This window comes from Schistocerca nitens, chromosome 2 (genome assembly GCF_023898315.1).
Source record: "Schistocerca nitens isolate TAMUIC-IGC-003100 chromosome 2, iqSchNite1.1, whole genome shotgun sequence".
Lineage (NCBI taxonomy): Eukaryota > Metazoa > Arthropoda > Insecta > Orthoptera > Acrididae > Schistocerca > Schistocerca nitens.
The window spans coordinates 3,776,486-3,792,500 of record NC_064615.1 but is presented as its reverse complement, the minus strand read 5'-3'; the positions used below and the strand labels follow the sequence as shown (position 1 = coordinate 3,792,500).

The 16,015-nt window shown below is 39.8% G+C and overlaps 1 protein-coding gene across 3 annotated transcripts in view; it reads right to left on the bottom strand.

Moving 5' to 3' along the window:
* Positions 1–16,015, bottom strand: part of LOC126235665 (ATP-binding cassette sub-family C member 4-like) — a 359,166-nt gene that overhangs the window by 70,289 nt on the left and 272,862 nt on the right. For all 3 annotated transcript variants that reach the window (XM_049944386.1, XM_049944385.1, XM_049944387.1), the window contains 2 exons: positions 14,086–14,165; positions 5,475–5,625 (listed from right to left, as the gene is read on the bottom strand). In XM_049944386.1, coding sequence (XP_049800343.1) covers positions 5,475–5,625; positions 14,086–14,165 — 231 coding nt within the window. The remainder of the gene's footprint in view (positions 1–5,474; positions 5,626–14,085; positions 14,166–16,015) is intronic.

Genomic DNA, 16,015 nt, shown 5'->3' with positions numbered 1-16,015 from the left:
ATCTAGAATGAACCTCACTCTCACTATCCTCACATGTTATTTATCCATATTAGTAGTCACGGGTATTATAAGCAAGACAAAAGATTATTGGTATTAAAAAAAATTATTTTTTTATTTGCTGCTGTGGCTCAGCACTGTCCCTCAAAATATTCAGTTATAGGAAACCCTGGGCAGAAGTCTGTTTCAAACATTTAAACACAATGACAAAGTTCAAGATAGAGTTATGCACTCCATATGGTGGAAGACAAGTGTCTGCTTATCAACTGCTGGAACAAGAACAACTGGAGCAGAACCTCAGAAATTTAAAGAAAGTTTGACCTTCCAGATAGATAACAATGGCATATCATTTTTCCATACATTCTACCAGAACTTTCCTTAACATTTCAGTACAACTTATAATTCTTGAGTCAGGGTCCCAAGTGCCTTCACTTTTCTTGTAACATTCACATATCTTCTCTACATTCTGGTCATTCTTTAACTGCCTTTCTCTTCTGACAAACGATCTGTCACTCCTAGGGGCTCGAGGTACAGCATATTAGCTACCCGATTTGACACTTTTCATTTGTATTCAAAGTTCTAATGTTGCTGATGGAAAACCAGTGAGCAGAGAGAGTGTGTGTAAAGAAGTTACACAGATAGCTAAGAAAGGCACAAATCCTTTGGAATGTACACATGAAAAGGATGAGAAAAGAATGTAAATTAAAAACAATCTTGAAAGGCTGGCCCGTTACACTGCCACCCTTGCTTACGCTAAATGAATTGTGTCATCATTACTAACTATATGTTGCACTACAATAATGGGAATTCTTGAATGAAACCAGTAATGAGGAAAGATAACCTATTGCCTGCAGTTGATGAATGTGTGGTGTACAAAAAAAGTAATACACAAGATTGAAGCAGGTTTTGTACAAGCTATTGATCTTTTTACAGGTTGAGAGAAAAATACACACACACACACACACACACACACACACACACAGAGAGAGAGAGAGAGAGAGAGAGAGAGAGAGAGAGACGGAGAGGGGGGGGGGAGGGGGGAAGAGTCAGTGTTGCCCCTTACACAACATTTACTCTCATAATATGTATGGCATCTACCTCATCTGATTCTCTCATTCACACACGACTAACCATTCTCTTTCCTGACTCCCAATCGTCAGTTAAATAACTTGTCTTATTTCTAGCTCATCATTACAGTATTTTCTACAGGCCTGTCTTCCTTAGCCCAAAACATAAGTTCAACCATGTTTGACTTGTAAAGGACCTTCCTTCCCTTACTTCTTCTTTACAGTGGTCACATTTCTTTGCCACAGGACTGACAGAAAGCTGAAAGCCCACACAAAACCTTGTTTAAAGCAGTTCCAACATCCATCCAACCATGATCCTCCTTCCCTTCTGCTCAGTTATCTCCTGGTAAACTTTCAGAAGGTCCTCACTTCTAACCTGGCCTTGCCTTCCCTTCCTAAATCCCTCTCAAGTGAGTCCAGTATCACTCCTATGGAACACACATCCACTGTGACCTGAAAACCAATCCAGAGCTTATCATCCTCCCCACAGAGAAGGGTTCCACCACAGTGGTCACGAATCTGAGGATCTCTGCCAACCTTCTGACACCTGTACATACAAGTATTATGGCCAAGATCCCAAACAAGAAGTCCAACAAAACCTCCAGCAACTCCTCATGGCGTTAGGTCCATCCCAAAATCTGACACCTGAATCTATATCTCTTGTCACATTGGCAGCACCCCCACCCAGCCCTCCCACACTCCTATCTTTATCTACTCCCCAAACACCACAGACACAAGACTGAGCGAGGTGGTGCAGTGGTTAGCAAACTGGACTCACATTCGAGAGGACGACGGTTCAATCTTGCGTCCGGCAATCCTGATTTAGGTTTTCCGTGATTTCCCTAAATCGCTTCAGGCAAATTGTGGGATGATTCCGCTCACAGGGCAAGGTCAACTTCCTTCCCCATCCTTTCTGAATCCGATGAGACCGATGACCTCGCTGTTTGGTCTCTTCTCCCAAATCGACCCCAACCCACAAGGCTACTGGTCTCCCTACTAGTCTCCCCATTGTGAGTGGATACAATGCTCCCACGGAATGAACGTCTGCTTTATCGATCAACACCTCCAAACTATTGTCTGTAGCCTCCAATCTACATTCAAGAAACCACTCACTTCCACTGACTTTCCACAGCTCCTGTCCCATTACCACCAGATTCTTTGATGGTCACTGTAGATGTGATGTCCTCATACATCAACATTCCCCATGCCCATGGCCTTGAGGCTATGGAACATTACCTTTCCCATTGTCCTCCTGATATCTAGCCATCCACATACTGATCCACAATTATTTAACTTTTGATGGGCAAATCTCAACACCTATTCCCAATTCTGCTTCACTTGCTTACTGTCTACTCAGTGGCCCACCTTCCTCGATGTCAGTCTCCACCTCTCAGATGGCTCCTTAAATGCATCTGTTCACATCAGGTGCACCAACCACTACCAGTACCTCCTCTTTGACACTTGTCAACTGTTCCATGTCAAATAGCCTCTTCCTTACAGCCCACCACCTGTGGATGCCACGTCTGCAATGGAAAACTGGAGTTGTTGCAATATAACAATAACATCACCAGAGCCTTTACTGACAGATGGTATCCTACCCACCTCATCCATAAAGATCTCCAGTGCCATATCCTTTTCTGGCACAAGTAACTCTGTTAACCAGACACCAACCAGCTGTCTTCTGAACACCCAGTATCATGATGACCTCGGAAACCATATCCTTCCACGATCAACCGACTACCTCTTCTCATGCCCTAAGACATCTACCCAAAATCCTGTCCATGTCACCTGATGTAGTGTTCTGCCACCCAACCTCCTTGTTCATTCCTATTCCAATCCTGCTCCCAACCCTGCACCCTGTGGCTCAGTCCCTTGTGGTCAACCGAGGTGTAAGACCCGCTCCATACACCCACCCACCATCTCCTACCATAGTCCTGTCTCATGAATTTCCTATCCTATAAAAGGCAGGACCATGTGTGAAAGCAGCCATGTTATATATCAGCTATACTATAATTACTATGCAGCATTCTATGTGGGCATTACAAGTAATAAACTGTCTAGTCACACGAAAGACTACTGCTAAACTCTGGCAAACCACAAACCGTCCAGTTTCCGAACATGCTGTGCACCACAACACAAACGACTTTAACACTGTTTCATTACGTGGGCCATTGGGATATTGCCTTGCAGCAGTAGTTTCTCTGAACTACACAAGTGGGAAGTTTCTCTATAGAATATCCTGTACTCTCGCAACTCCCCTGCCCTAGACCTCCACTAACCTGTTGCCCACTGCCTCGCCTTACCTTTTCCCTTCTCTCTTCTGTCAACACCACCCCACTGTCCAGATCATGTACTGGCTTCTCCCACTACTCTTCCTCACCTCTCTCCCCCAAGTGGGCATACCCCTCCTCCCCCTTCAGTTGCTCTTTCTCCCTCTCTCACCCTCTCTTCCTTCTACGCTCTCTCCTCTTCTCTCCCTTTCTCTCTCCCCTCCCTGTCTCCCTCTTCATCACCACCTTAATCTCCTTTTCTCCCCTACCTTCTACCCCCCTCTACTCCTCTTTATCTCTTATATGCTCTACCCTCTTTTGAAATCATTTCATCTTGTTATGTAGCCGCTGAGTCATCTGTCAAGAGATTCACCTCACACTATACCACTAATCCCTCCTTGCCTCTTGCAATCTTCCCAACACTGTCCTCATCTCCATCTACCCAGGTGACTACTGCTTTCAACAATCAATAATCAGTTGTCAGTCTCACTGCAGCTATGTGTGCATTTGGGTGTCTGTGTGGTTGTGTGGGTGAATGTGTGCACTTTTGATAGAGAAAAGGAATAGCTCAGAAGCTGGAGTGAATACTGATTCCTGTTTCATCTCTCCATGTGCCACACATTAGTCAGCTATAAGTGAGTGGTTGTCTTTCCTATTTTTGTGTATTATTCCATCCAGGAATTTCATCAGATTTTATGTCTTTGTTTCCATGACTTTCTTCCATATCTTGTAATAAGTTTGATGTCTGTTCCATTTTTTCTGTTAATTATAGTTTTATTGTTCACTTTGATGTTCAACAGCATCTTACACAAAGCTTTCACCAGCATTTCAACTCCTGAAATGTTTCATAACTCAAAACAGTGACTTGGTCAAAACCTAATGAATATCCATATATTTTTACGCAATCATTTTTATACGAGGGTAATCCCAAAAGTAAGCTCTCCTATTTTTTTTATAAGTACATAGACCTGTTTATATCTACAATGGTTTACATCAGTTTACAGCTTGAACATTTAGCTATTTTTCAACATAATCACCATTTCTGTCGATGCATTTTTGTAGACGCTATGGCAGTTTTTGTATGCCCATATCATACCAGCTCGCCGCCTTGCTGTTCATAAAGTTACGAACCTCTTCTTTCACCTCGTTGTCGGAGCTGAATCGCTGGGACCACAATTAATTTTGACAGGTACTGTGAGACTCTGTAAAAACTCAAATGGGCAATTCAGAACCGGAGAAGAGGAATGTTGAGCAAGGGGGTACACATTCTCCATGACAAGGCTCGCCCACACATCGCTCGGAAAACCGTTGCTCTCCTGCAATACTTTCATTGGAACATAATCACCCACCCACCCTATAGTCTTGACTTGGCGACCAGCGACTATCACCTGTTCCCTAGGTTAAAAGAACTTGGCCGGAAAGTGATTCAGCTCCAACAATGAGGTGAAAGAAGAGGTTCATAACTTTCTGAACAGCACGCTGGCAAGGTGGTATGACATGGGAATACAAAAACTGCCACAGCGTCTACAAAAATGCATCAACAGAAATGGTGATTATGTCAAAAAATAGCTAAATGTTCAAGCTGTAAACTGATGTAAACCACTGTAGAAATAAACTGGTCTATGTAGTTAAAAAAAATAGGAGACCATACTTTTGGGATTACTCTCGTAGCATTTTCTGTATAAGTTGCTTTGTTGGATGTATTTAAGTGAAAATATTGTGTCACAAGCAACAGAGACTCAGGTACATTCACTGACTACAATACACTGGATTTACATATTATAAACCTGTGCCTTGAGAAAGTCAGCCAATATAACTGTAGGTATTTACATTTGTTACTAGGAAAATGGACTCCCCAGAAACAGTATGTCATTGTTTATCCACTGTTAATTCTGAGCTGAAAGCAAAAATTTTGGTGGGAGTGCAGGGTCAGAAGTGGTTGGGGGAGGAGGGTTGAGAAGATGTCATGATTTTTCATTTAAAGTGACTGTAATGGACAAATTGACTGTAATGGACAGTCCTGCTTTTGGCATAATATATTATGACTGTGTGAGTAATGAGATGTCTGTATAACAACATGTTACAAGTAAAAAAATCATGTAAAAGAAGATTGCTTTATAATTTTTAATTTTATACTTACTTATTCCTTCCAGCCTTTTGATATCCTGGGCAGTTCTAAGATAAATCCCACGTATTTTGTAAAATACTGGACCAACAATAATAATCACTATGAGAAAATAGTAATTCACAGTGACAACCATGACAAGTATTCCAGTCATGACAAGAAAAACCTGCAGAAAACATAAGGGAAACATGCATTTTAGTAAAAGGAAATAATTTTTCATTATTCACAGATATCTTTAGTGGTAGTTCTTTCATATGTCTTCCCAGGTTTCCTATAGAACAAAATCATATAATTATTGATTTGGTGCTATCTGCTGCTAGAAAATTGGTTTTAATCAACTAAGAAGGACTGTAGTCAGAGATGACAGTGATCAGACTCTTCTCAAAGCAGATGTATTCACAAGACAAGTGCTTCTGCTTTCAGTGAGTCATCTCCTTTATTCCTAAATAATTTGTGATTTTAATTTTTGTAATTTCCCGGGAATGTATGGAGATTGGATAAAATGATATGAGCACACTATTTTGAACATATCATTTATGTAACATGTTTTCTAAGTTAACACAGCACTGACCTTGCCTTTCATTTTACATTTCTTTTAACATCCCTGGAAGCATTCTGAGTTCCTAGTGTAGGTCTAATGATTGCAGTGTTCAGATGATGTAACATTATGGCAAATTTTTCAGGTTTCCAGTCACGCCAACTTGTCACTGCCTGTTCTCATGATTACATACAAGGGAAAATTTAGACTGAAGCGGTTAGTAGAAGAAAAACTAAACTCTCTGGCAGAGATAGAAGGGTATCAAACACAAGTGTTACTTTTACAAATTAGATCTTCTAAAAAACAACTGCTGAGCTCAATATGCATCTAGCGCAGACATTACATTAAACCCAGAATGACAAGACTACACAAAAACATTCTTCGTGAAGCTGTCATTTCTTGCACAATCATGTGCACACAAAGAACAGACTGTAGTGGTTCAGGAAGTACCAATGCTGTACTCCAACCTTACGGAAGCATGCAGAATAATAAGTCTACTATTCCAGGTTTTGCTTTAGCAGGGTGTGTTTATGTATGAAGGACATCAGGAGAAGTGTCCAATACATACTGTCTTTTCCAAACATGGAGTATAGTGAATCTTTGATAATAATTCTGATAGACACAATTTTCTTTGTCTCTTATGAACATAATGATAGGATAGTAGCTAGTTGGCAATGTATATAAGTTTATCGTGTTTATTTGACAGTGCACATATTATTCCATAATGAGTGATGTGTGTCAAAAGACAAGAATTTTCACACAGCGGGATATGCCTAAGGTTGTGCTTTTGATTGTAAGGCACAAGCTCATCTCTGGTCTCCATAGTTTTCAAATTGTTGTGTCCTGTACAAAAAAATAGTACAGACTCTGTCACTCTGCTCATTTTCATAACATTCTTCTTTATTTTAATTACATCATTTTTTGTTTTAATTTAATTTATTCTTGAAACTTCCTGGCAGATTAAAACAGCATGCCCGACCGAGATTCAAACTCGGGAACTTTGCCTTTCATGGGCAAGTGCTCTGCCATCTGAGCTACTGAAGCACGACTCACGCCCGGTCCTCACAGCCTTACTTCTGCCAGTATCTCGTCTCCTACCTTCCAAACTTTACAGAAGCTCTCCTGCGAACCTTGCAGAACTAGCACTCCTGAAAGAAAGGATATTGCGGAGACACGGCTTAGCCACAGCCTGGGGGATGTTTCCAGAATGAGATTTTCACTCTGCAGCGGAGTGTGCACTGATATGAAACTTCCTGGTAGATTAAAACTGTGTGCTGGACCGAGACTTGAACTCAGGACCTTTGCCTTTCGTGGGCAAGTGCTCTACCAATTTGTTGAGCCCTTCCGAATAATATGAATTGTCCAAGTCAGCAAAATAGCTGGAAGGTAGGAGACGAGGTACTGGCAGAAGTAAAGCTGTGAGGATGGGTCGTGAGTCGTGCTTGGGTAGCTCAGTTGGTAGAGCACTTGCCTGCAAAAGGCAAAGGTCCCGAGTTCGAGTCTCGGTCGGGCACACAGTTTTAATCTGCCAGGAAGTTTCATATCAGCGCACACTCCGCTGCAGAGTGAAAATCTCATTCTGGTAATTTATTCTTATTTAATTTTATAAATATGAGTTTATATACAGTGGAAGGCAAAAGTTAATTAAAGTAATAACCAACAATATGCAAAATTTCAGGCTTTAAAAACTATAAGTGAAAAGAATAAATAGTACTTTTAAAATCAAACGCAGGAGTATGGCCAAAATAAATTATAAAGACTTGTTAAATTTACGAAATACATACAGAATATAAGAATTGTACAAAAGAGATCAATTAATCAGAGAAATAGTGATTTTATGAAGTAAGGAGAAAAAGTTACTGAAGTTACATTTAAGAAATACATACAGAATTTAAGAATTATACAAAAGACGCCAACAAATTGGAAAAACTGTGATTTTATGAAGTACAAGAGGTGTTTGAAAAGTCCGTGCAAAAATAAAAACTACTTATGTGTTTAGGGTAAACCTTTTTTATTTTTTGACATAGTCTCCTTTTAGACTTATACACTTCATCAAATGCTGTTCCAATTTGTTGAGCCCTTCAAAATAATAGGAATTGTCTAAGTCTGCAAAATAGCTGGAAGGTAGGAGACGAGGTACTGGCAGAAGTATAGCTTGTGAGGACGGGTTGTGAGTCGTGCTTGGGTAGCTCAGTTGGTAGAGCACTTGCCCACGAAAGGCAAAGGTCCCGAGTTTGAGTCTTGATCCGGCACACAATTTTAATCTGCCAGGAAGTTTCTGCAAAATAGCTATTAGTTCCTGCAATCACCACCTCATTTGAATAAAATCTTTGTCCCACCAGCCATTTCTTCAAATTGGGGAACAAATAGTAGTCCAAGGGCGCCAAGTCTAGAAAATAGGGGGGATGTGAAACGAGTTGGAATCCTATTTCCATTAATCTTGCGACCACAACTGCTGAGGTGTGTGCTGGTGCAGTGTAGTGATGGTAAAGGACTTTTTTTGTAGTCCAATCACCAGCGTTTTTCTTGCAGCTTGGTTTTCAAATGGTACAATAACAACGAATAATATGCACCTGTAATAGTTTTACCCTTTTCCAGGTAGTCAATAAGGATTATCCCTTGTGAATCCCAAAAGACAGTCGTCATAACCTTTCAGGCCGAAGGAATGGTCTTTGCCTTTTTTGGTGCAGATTCTCCCTTGGTAACCCATTGTTTAGATTGTTCTTTGGTCTCAGGAGTATAGTAATGTATCCATGTTTCATCCACAGTGATGAAAGGATGCTTAAAGTCCTGCGGATTCTTCCTGAACAGCTGCAAACCATCCTTGCAACATTTCACACGATTCAGTTTTTGGTCAAGCGTGAGCAATCGCAGAACCCATCTCGCGGATAGCTTTCTCGTGTCCAAATGTTTATTCAAAATATTATGTACCTATTTATTTGAGATGCCCACAGCACTAGCAATCTCACACATCTTAACTCTTCTGTCATCCATCACCATATCATTGACTTTATCAATGATTTTTGCACAAGGTGTCCAGAATGTTCAGCATCACTTTTGCCCATATGGCCACTCCGAAAATTTTGAAACCACTTATAAACTGTTTTAATCGAAGGTGCAGTAATGTTTATCAAGCTTCTCTTTAGTCTCTTGAGGCGTTTTGCCTTTCATAAAGTAATGTTTAATCACCACGTGAAATTCTTTTTCGTCCATTTTTTGGCAATCACTCGACTTCCTTGATTCACACGAATGCCAGACACAAATAAATAGACCAAAATGGCTGAAACTTGGTGTGCGTTGTTTCCAAAGATGCTACTAGCGAAACATGACCTTGATACGCACCGGTGGTGCCATCTCTTGGACTTTGCACGGACTTTTCAAACGTCCCTCATAAGGAGAGAGGGAGATGGTGAGAGGGGGGGGGGGGGGGGGAGAGAGAGAGAGAGAGAGAGAGAGAGAGAGAGAGAGAGAGAAAGTGGATTTACTGTATTCAGCATAGACTCATGCAGTCAGTCTGTCATTGAAATTATATAGCTGTAAACATGATCATCATTCTTCTAGAAACCTAGGTGCAATAAATGAGTAAATTCTTAAACAACAACTCATCCTCTTCTCTGAAAATAAAATACAAGCTGTTAATGGAAATTTGCATGCCAAAAGCCCAGCACACTGTTTGGTCCCCTTGCTGAAGAAGAAAGCCATGCAGCTTCAGACCTACTGAGATGGACTTCAACTCATCAGAGTGATCAAAAGAACAAGTGCCACTGGCAAACAGTTGACTTTACCAGTCACAGCTGCACTGTATTATTGAAGTGCAGCTGAAGAATGAAACTTCTCATTTCATTCCGTGAAACCTTTTACGACTGTGTCAGTCATTCTGTCAATTACAAATGGAGTAATGGAAATCTGTGAATGTTGTTATGTTCTTTGAAGATGCTTCTGTCATGGCAATGACACTACAGTTCAGCTACTGCATTTACCAAAAATTCTCCTAATTTTTCCCATACTTCTTTCTGTCTTTAATATTTTTTAAAATAAGTTTTTATTTTATGTGAGGCTTCCTGTGGTTGGTCAGCATTTGAACCATCATGGTTGAGAGGCACTTCTTACTCCATAAGGAAACAGGCTGTCTTCATAGGTGACCTGAAGCAGCAGTAATGTGATGCTGTTTCCTGTGCTCATAAGAAACAATGCTTCTGTCTCAATGAGATGCTCAGCAGCCCTATCCAGGGAATGTGCTGACAGAGCCCTAAAGCACATCATGTGTTACTGTCTAAAATCTCATTTGTGCTACTGTTTAGAGCCACATTGTCCAGAACATCTTTAGGAGACAAATAAAAGGGAATTATTGTTGCCATGTCCACTTATCTTCTATAGTAGCAACACCTTCTTTGCTCGTGTTGATAGAAAAAGGTGTGCCGTATCATCATCTGTGTGGATGCGAACAGCCTCAGTTTGTCCTCTTGTGTACTGAATGCTTTAATATTCTATTGCAGTAGGGAAAGTGTTCTTTCCCCTCTCCCCATTTTTTGCAAGATGGCGAGCTTATGGAGTTGGAAAATAATTTGTATAAGGGAGCTGATGGTTCACTTACGAAAAGTTAAAAATCTACGGACTACTGACAGAGTATTGTCTTATGTGGAGCCAGTTCAGTATAGTCTGATCATTCCACCCCAATGGACCTGTGACATTTTTCCTTTTTCTGTAGCAGGTTTGCAGCTGACCACAAGGTAGCTTGAAATACAGTTTCCAGTTTTTCTGAATCCATATTTTTCTGCCATAATCCAAAAATTTAATTTTGTAAATATCTGGTGATTTGTGATAAGAGATATTGAAGTCTTTGTATTTTAAGACATAGTGTGTTTGCGTTATGTCCTTTCCAATTAATCTTATCCAAATTCTGGATTAATGAGCTCTCATGGATACACATTTACAGATTCCCAAATCCACAGATAAGATGGATGTAATTAAAAAAAATTATACAGTATTTTATACAGAAGTGCAGGTCCATGGTTTCCCTTGGTGTCTGAGGCACAAAAAGTGTCATTTCATTTAATCTCTATTTTTAGCTGTTCACTTAAACTGATGCCAGTAAACTGCAGGTTGTAATATTACAAGCAAACAATTGTTCTTAAAAAATAAGTAAAATAGCGTATACACTGAAGCACCAAAGAAACTGGTATAGGCATGCATATTCAAATACAGAAATATGTAAACAGGCAGAATACGGCACTGTGGTTGACAGTGCCTATATAAGACAACAAGTGTCTGGTGCAGTTGTTAGATTGGTTACTGCTGCTACAATGGCAGGTTACCAATATTTTACTGAGTTTGAACGTGGTGTTCCAGTCGGTGAACGAGCTATGGGACACAGCATCTCCAAGGTAATGATGAATTGAGGGGTAATGATGAATTGAGGATTTTTCCATACGACCATTTCACGAGTGAACCTTGAATATCAGGAATCTGGTAAAACGTCAAATTTTCGACATCACTGCAGCCCGAAAAATATCCTGCAAGAACAGGACTAACGATGACTGAAGAGGATCATTCACCATGACAGAAGTGCAACCCTTCTGCAAATTGCTGCAGATTTCAATGTTGGTGTCAGCATGTGAACCATTCAATGAAACATCATCGATATGGGCTTTTGGAGACAAAGGCCCACTCATGTACTTTTGGTGACTGCACAACACAAAGCTTTACATCCCACCTGCATCTGTCAACACCACCATTGAACTGCTGATTACTGAAAACATGTTGCCTGGTCGGATGAGTCTCGTTTCGAATTTTATCTAGTGGATGGACATGTATGGATATGGAGACAGCCTCATGAATCCATGGAGCCAGCATGTCAGCAGGAGAGTGTTCAAGCTGGCGGAGGCTCTGTAATGGCATGGGTTGTGTGCAGTTGGAGTGATATGGAACACTCAATACATCTAGATATGACTCTGACGGGTGACACGTACGTAAGCATCCCGTCTGATCACCTGCATCCATTCGTGTCCATTGTGCATTCCAACGGATTTTGGCAATTCCAGGAGGACAATGTGACACCCCACACTTCCAGAATTGCTACAGAGTGGCTCTAGGAACACTCTTCTGCGTTTAAACACTTCTGATGGCCACCAAACCAAACTCCCCAGACATGAGCATTATTGAGCATATCTGGGATGCCTTGCAATGTGCTGTTCAAAAGAGATCTCCACCACCTCATACTCTTACGGATTTATGGACAGTCCTGCAGGATTCATGGTGTCCATTCCCTCTAGCACTACTACAGAAGTTAGTCGAGTCTATGCCATGTCATGTTGTGACACTTCTGAGTGTTCGCGGGGGCCCTACACAATATTAGGCAGATGTACGAGTTTCTTTGGCATATCAAAATGCTCTTTGGCATATCAAAATGCTCATAAAGTACTGTATTCTTTCACTTGACCTGTCCTATATTACTGAACCCTATTGTACAATCAACAAAATCAAATAAAATACCAAATCAGATCAATGAATAGTGAAAGAAATGTCATGTAATGCTTGTTTATTTTGCATGTACAGCTCAACAAAAACTTATGGATGACATATTCTGAAAAATTTCAACATTGCTGACATGAGTATTTCCACCATTAAATATTTTCAAACAAAAGTACTGATACAACATGTATTGCAAAAATTTGTGTCAGCCTCCCTTTTATGCTGTCTGCTGCACATTCTCTTCTTCAGCTGAGGCAGCTCCTTTTGACAGAATGGTTGTGACATCATTGTTACCATGTCTTTTCATTCAATATGTATTCTGGATTACTCATGGTATCACAATTAAATGGGAATTCCTCATGGAGTTCTGGTTCTATGCAATTCATGTTCACAACATTTCGAATGAACTGGTTTGACACGAAGCTTCAAATTAAAAGTTATTTTATGCTCATAGCATGTTATTTTATACACATGGGCATTGTCAACAAAACGAACTTTCATAAAAATGTGAAATAAAAATTGAATAGAATGCATTTATTATTTATACTGAATGATAGAAACTGATTTGGGAGAACAAAATCTTCATCTGATTTTGTCAAGGCAATGCCTTTGGGAAGTAATCAACACATCCTTATTATGTTTTAATTAATTCATAAGAATTTAATCATCATTTTAAAGGAAAACTAGTTGCCTGATTTGAGTTCTCTTGACGTCTTACTTTGAATGAGATAGCTCAGATGACTTGAGTAGCTACATTTAAAATGTGTCAAAAAGCAAGAGGAACAGTGCTTTCACATCAGACTGTTACCACAGTGCAAATAAAAGGTGAGTCTGATTTTCAAGAAATTTTAGCAATATTAGGCACAATTTCTAAAATGAAACCAAAAGCAAAAATTTAAATCACATGGTGACAGCTGATGGAGCAAATATAAATAAAATGATTCATATGAAGGGAGACAAATAATTGTAAGCAACTTGTTGATGCACGAAAATTTAAGTTCAAAAGAATAAACAAGTTGTAGTTGGAAGTAATCAGTCAAAGGTCAATTGGGTGTATGCAGTCAATCTGTCATTATGGAAGAGCAATGAATTTGACAGAATTATAACTTTGTGTGTGTCTCACACAACCGATCAGCATTTAACCATATGTTTGCTTGTTCCGCTATGACCACGGGATTGTGCATATGGGTGTCTGTGTGGTTGTGTGTATGAATGTGTATACTATCGCTGCAAAAAGAGCTAATGTGAATGCTGTTTACTGTTATATGTTGCTGTGCCGCACACATCAATCCACTACTGGTGAGTGGCTTACCTTTCCAATATTTTACACATTGCTTCACCCAGGAATTTCCATTTTTGTTATTTTTACAATTACTTTTGTAAAGCAGTCAACAACTTTTGTATCATAATGATGCATCATGAACACGATGCAAGATACATAAAAATTAATAACTCGCTGACTACCATAACTCTGCTCAATTCCATATGAAACTACATCGGTAATAACTGACAGCGATGAATAGATACAAAAGAATGTGGTGCATCTCCCACTTCTCTTTCTTATTTCCTAGAAAAAATCATCATTATTTATGGAATACTACAGAAGTGAAATTTTACCTGGACTGCATCAAGCAAGGCTTGTGGTAACATTTCATCAATGGCTCCCATGTCTTTAGAAAATCGATTCAGTACTCGACCTTTAAGACAAAAACAAACAATTTGTTTTACATTGCTGCTGCATTGTGAATTTAAGAACACTAGCATGAATTTGAAAAAGCAAAGACTGACAAATGTAGAAATCTGCATTACTCGCAGCAATAAACATGACCTATATGAGATGAACTTTGAAGGCAAAAGTATGAGAGGACATTAACAAAGAATTTACTTTGTAGGAGATTTCATATTTCTCACACAAAGCTGTTATTAGACTTACATTTTTCACATTTCTGGGGAACAGTAATTTCTCACACACCATTGAAAACCTCATGATATAAAGGTTATATCTGCATGTAAAATATAAAATAAAATTCCGCTGAAAACAGAATTGATTTCAACAAGTGCAAGATGAGCAGTTTACATTCATTTTGCTTCAAAGATTATCAAACAGGATTACTACAAGTTCTAGAAATCAGGGAAATTAGGGAATATCAGTAAATTTCAAACATGTCAGGGAAATCAGGGACATTAGAAAAAAAACACTAGAAAAATCTCATTTTTTTTCTCAGTAAATGTAATGGTTTGCTTACTGAGATGTCATTGATATCATCGCTGGCTGGGTGCAGCTGAGAACGTGAGTCACTGCCCTACCCCCTCATTCTCACTGCTTCTCCCCTTCCCACCCCTCCCCTCAGCTAGCAGTCAGTGCAGCCACCACTTCTTACTGCTAGCCTGGCAGCTGCCAGCAAGAGGCAGGGAGGCACGAGGAGTGGTTTGTTTGGATCTGATTCTCTCAGAGACTGTTGACACAGTGGCCGGAGATGGCGGTTATGTGTGCACGAGTTGTGTCTGAGTGATTGTGTGAATGTGTGTGTGCTCTCATTTTCTGACAAAGGCTATGGCCAAAAATTAAGTTGTAAGAATGTGATTCTCTTTTCTTTTGTGCCCGTCTGTGGCTTGGTGATCATCTTTACGGTGAGTTGCTACCTATCCTCATTAGTATTGCTTCTCAGTATTTGCGTAAGTTATCTGTTGTCTGTGACATGCGAATAGCTGGCCACACTAGTGGACTCCTACGATGGGCCATTTCTATGGCTATATCTAACAATCAGGCCTGTCAGTGTGAAGCCCACCGTTCCCCACTGATGTGCAGGGACTGCCCGTCAGATCTAGTCTCACTGGTCTACCCAAAGGCCAGATCTGTTTGTGTGTGCGTAATGTGGCGGATTTTCACAGTTTATCAGTGGACCCGGGACTAGGGTGCTCCTCAGCAGACCAGAGGCCGTGCACAATGGATTTCAGGAATTGCGACTGTCTCACCAAAAGTACACTGTACAGTGCAGCGGGTTATAGACATTTTATTTGTTCTAGTACATTTTGGCTCTTTGAAAGTAGTTTATATATTAGAAAGTATCAATGATAAGAAGAAGAAAATTGTCACTGGCAGTTTGTACACTATGCACTCACATATTTATTGAAAGAAAAACCACTTAATACTTTTAAAATAATAGACATAACATGGCGGGTAATAACTGACAATAATGAACGTAGTAGAACCGACATTTTATTGGCAGTCACCTACAGTGTTGGTTTACACAACTCTTCCCTGCCTTATTCACTTCTTTCAAGAGACCTACTTTTTTCTTAGGTTATTTCTGAAATCAATGAAGGTATTTTAAATTGGTCTTGCAACTCCACTGAAATGCATACTTTTATCACCAAATGTATTTTGTTTTATTGAAATAAAATAACATCAGTGGTCTTAATGAAATATGTATACCATTTGGCTTGCTTTCTCCAAACAAAATAATAATCTCCTGGTATGATGGTAAACTGTGTGCAATTTGTTGAGAGATTGTATAAAGCATATTTAACAACCTAAAGAGCACAT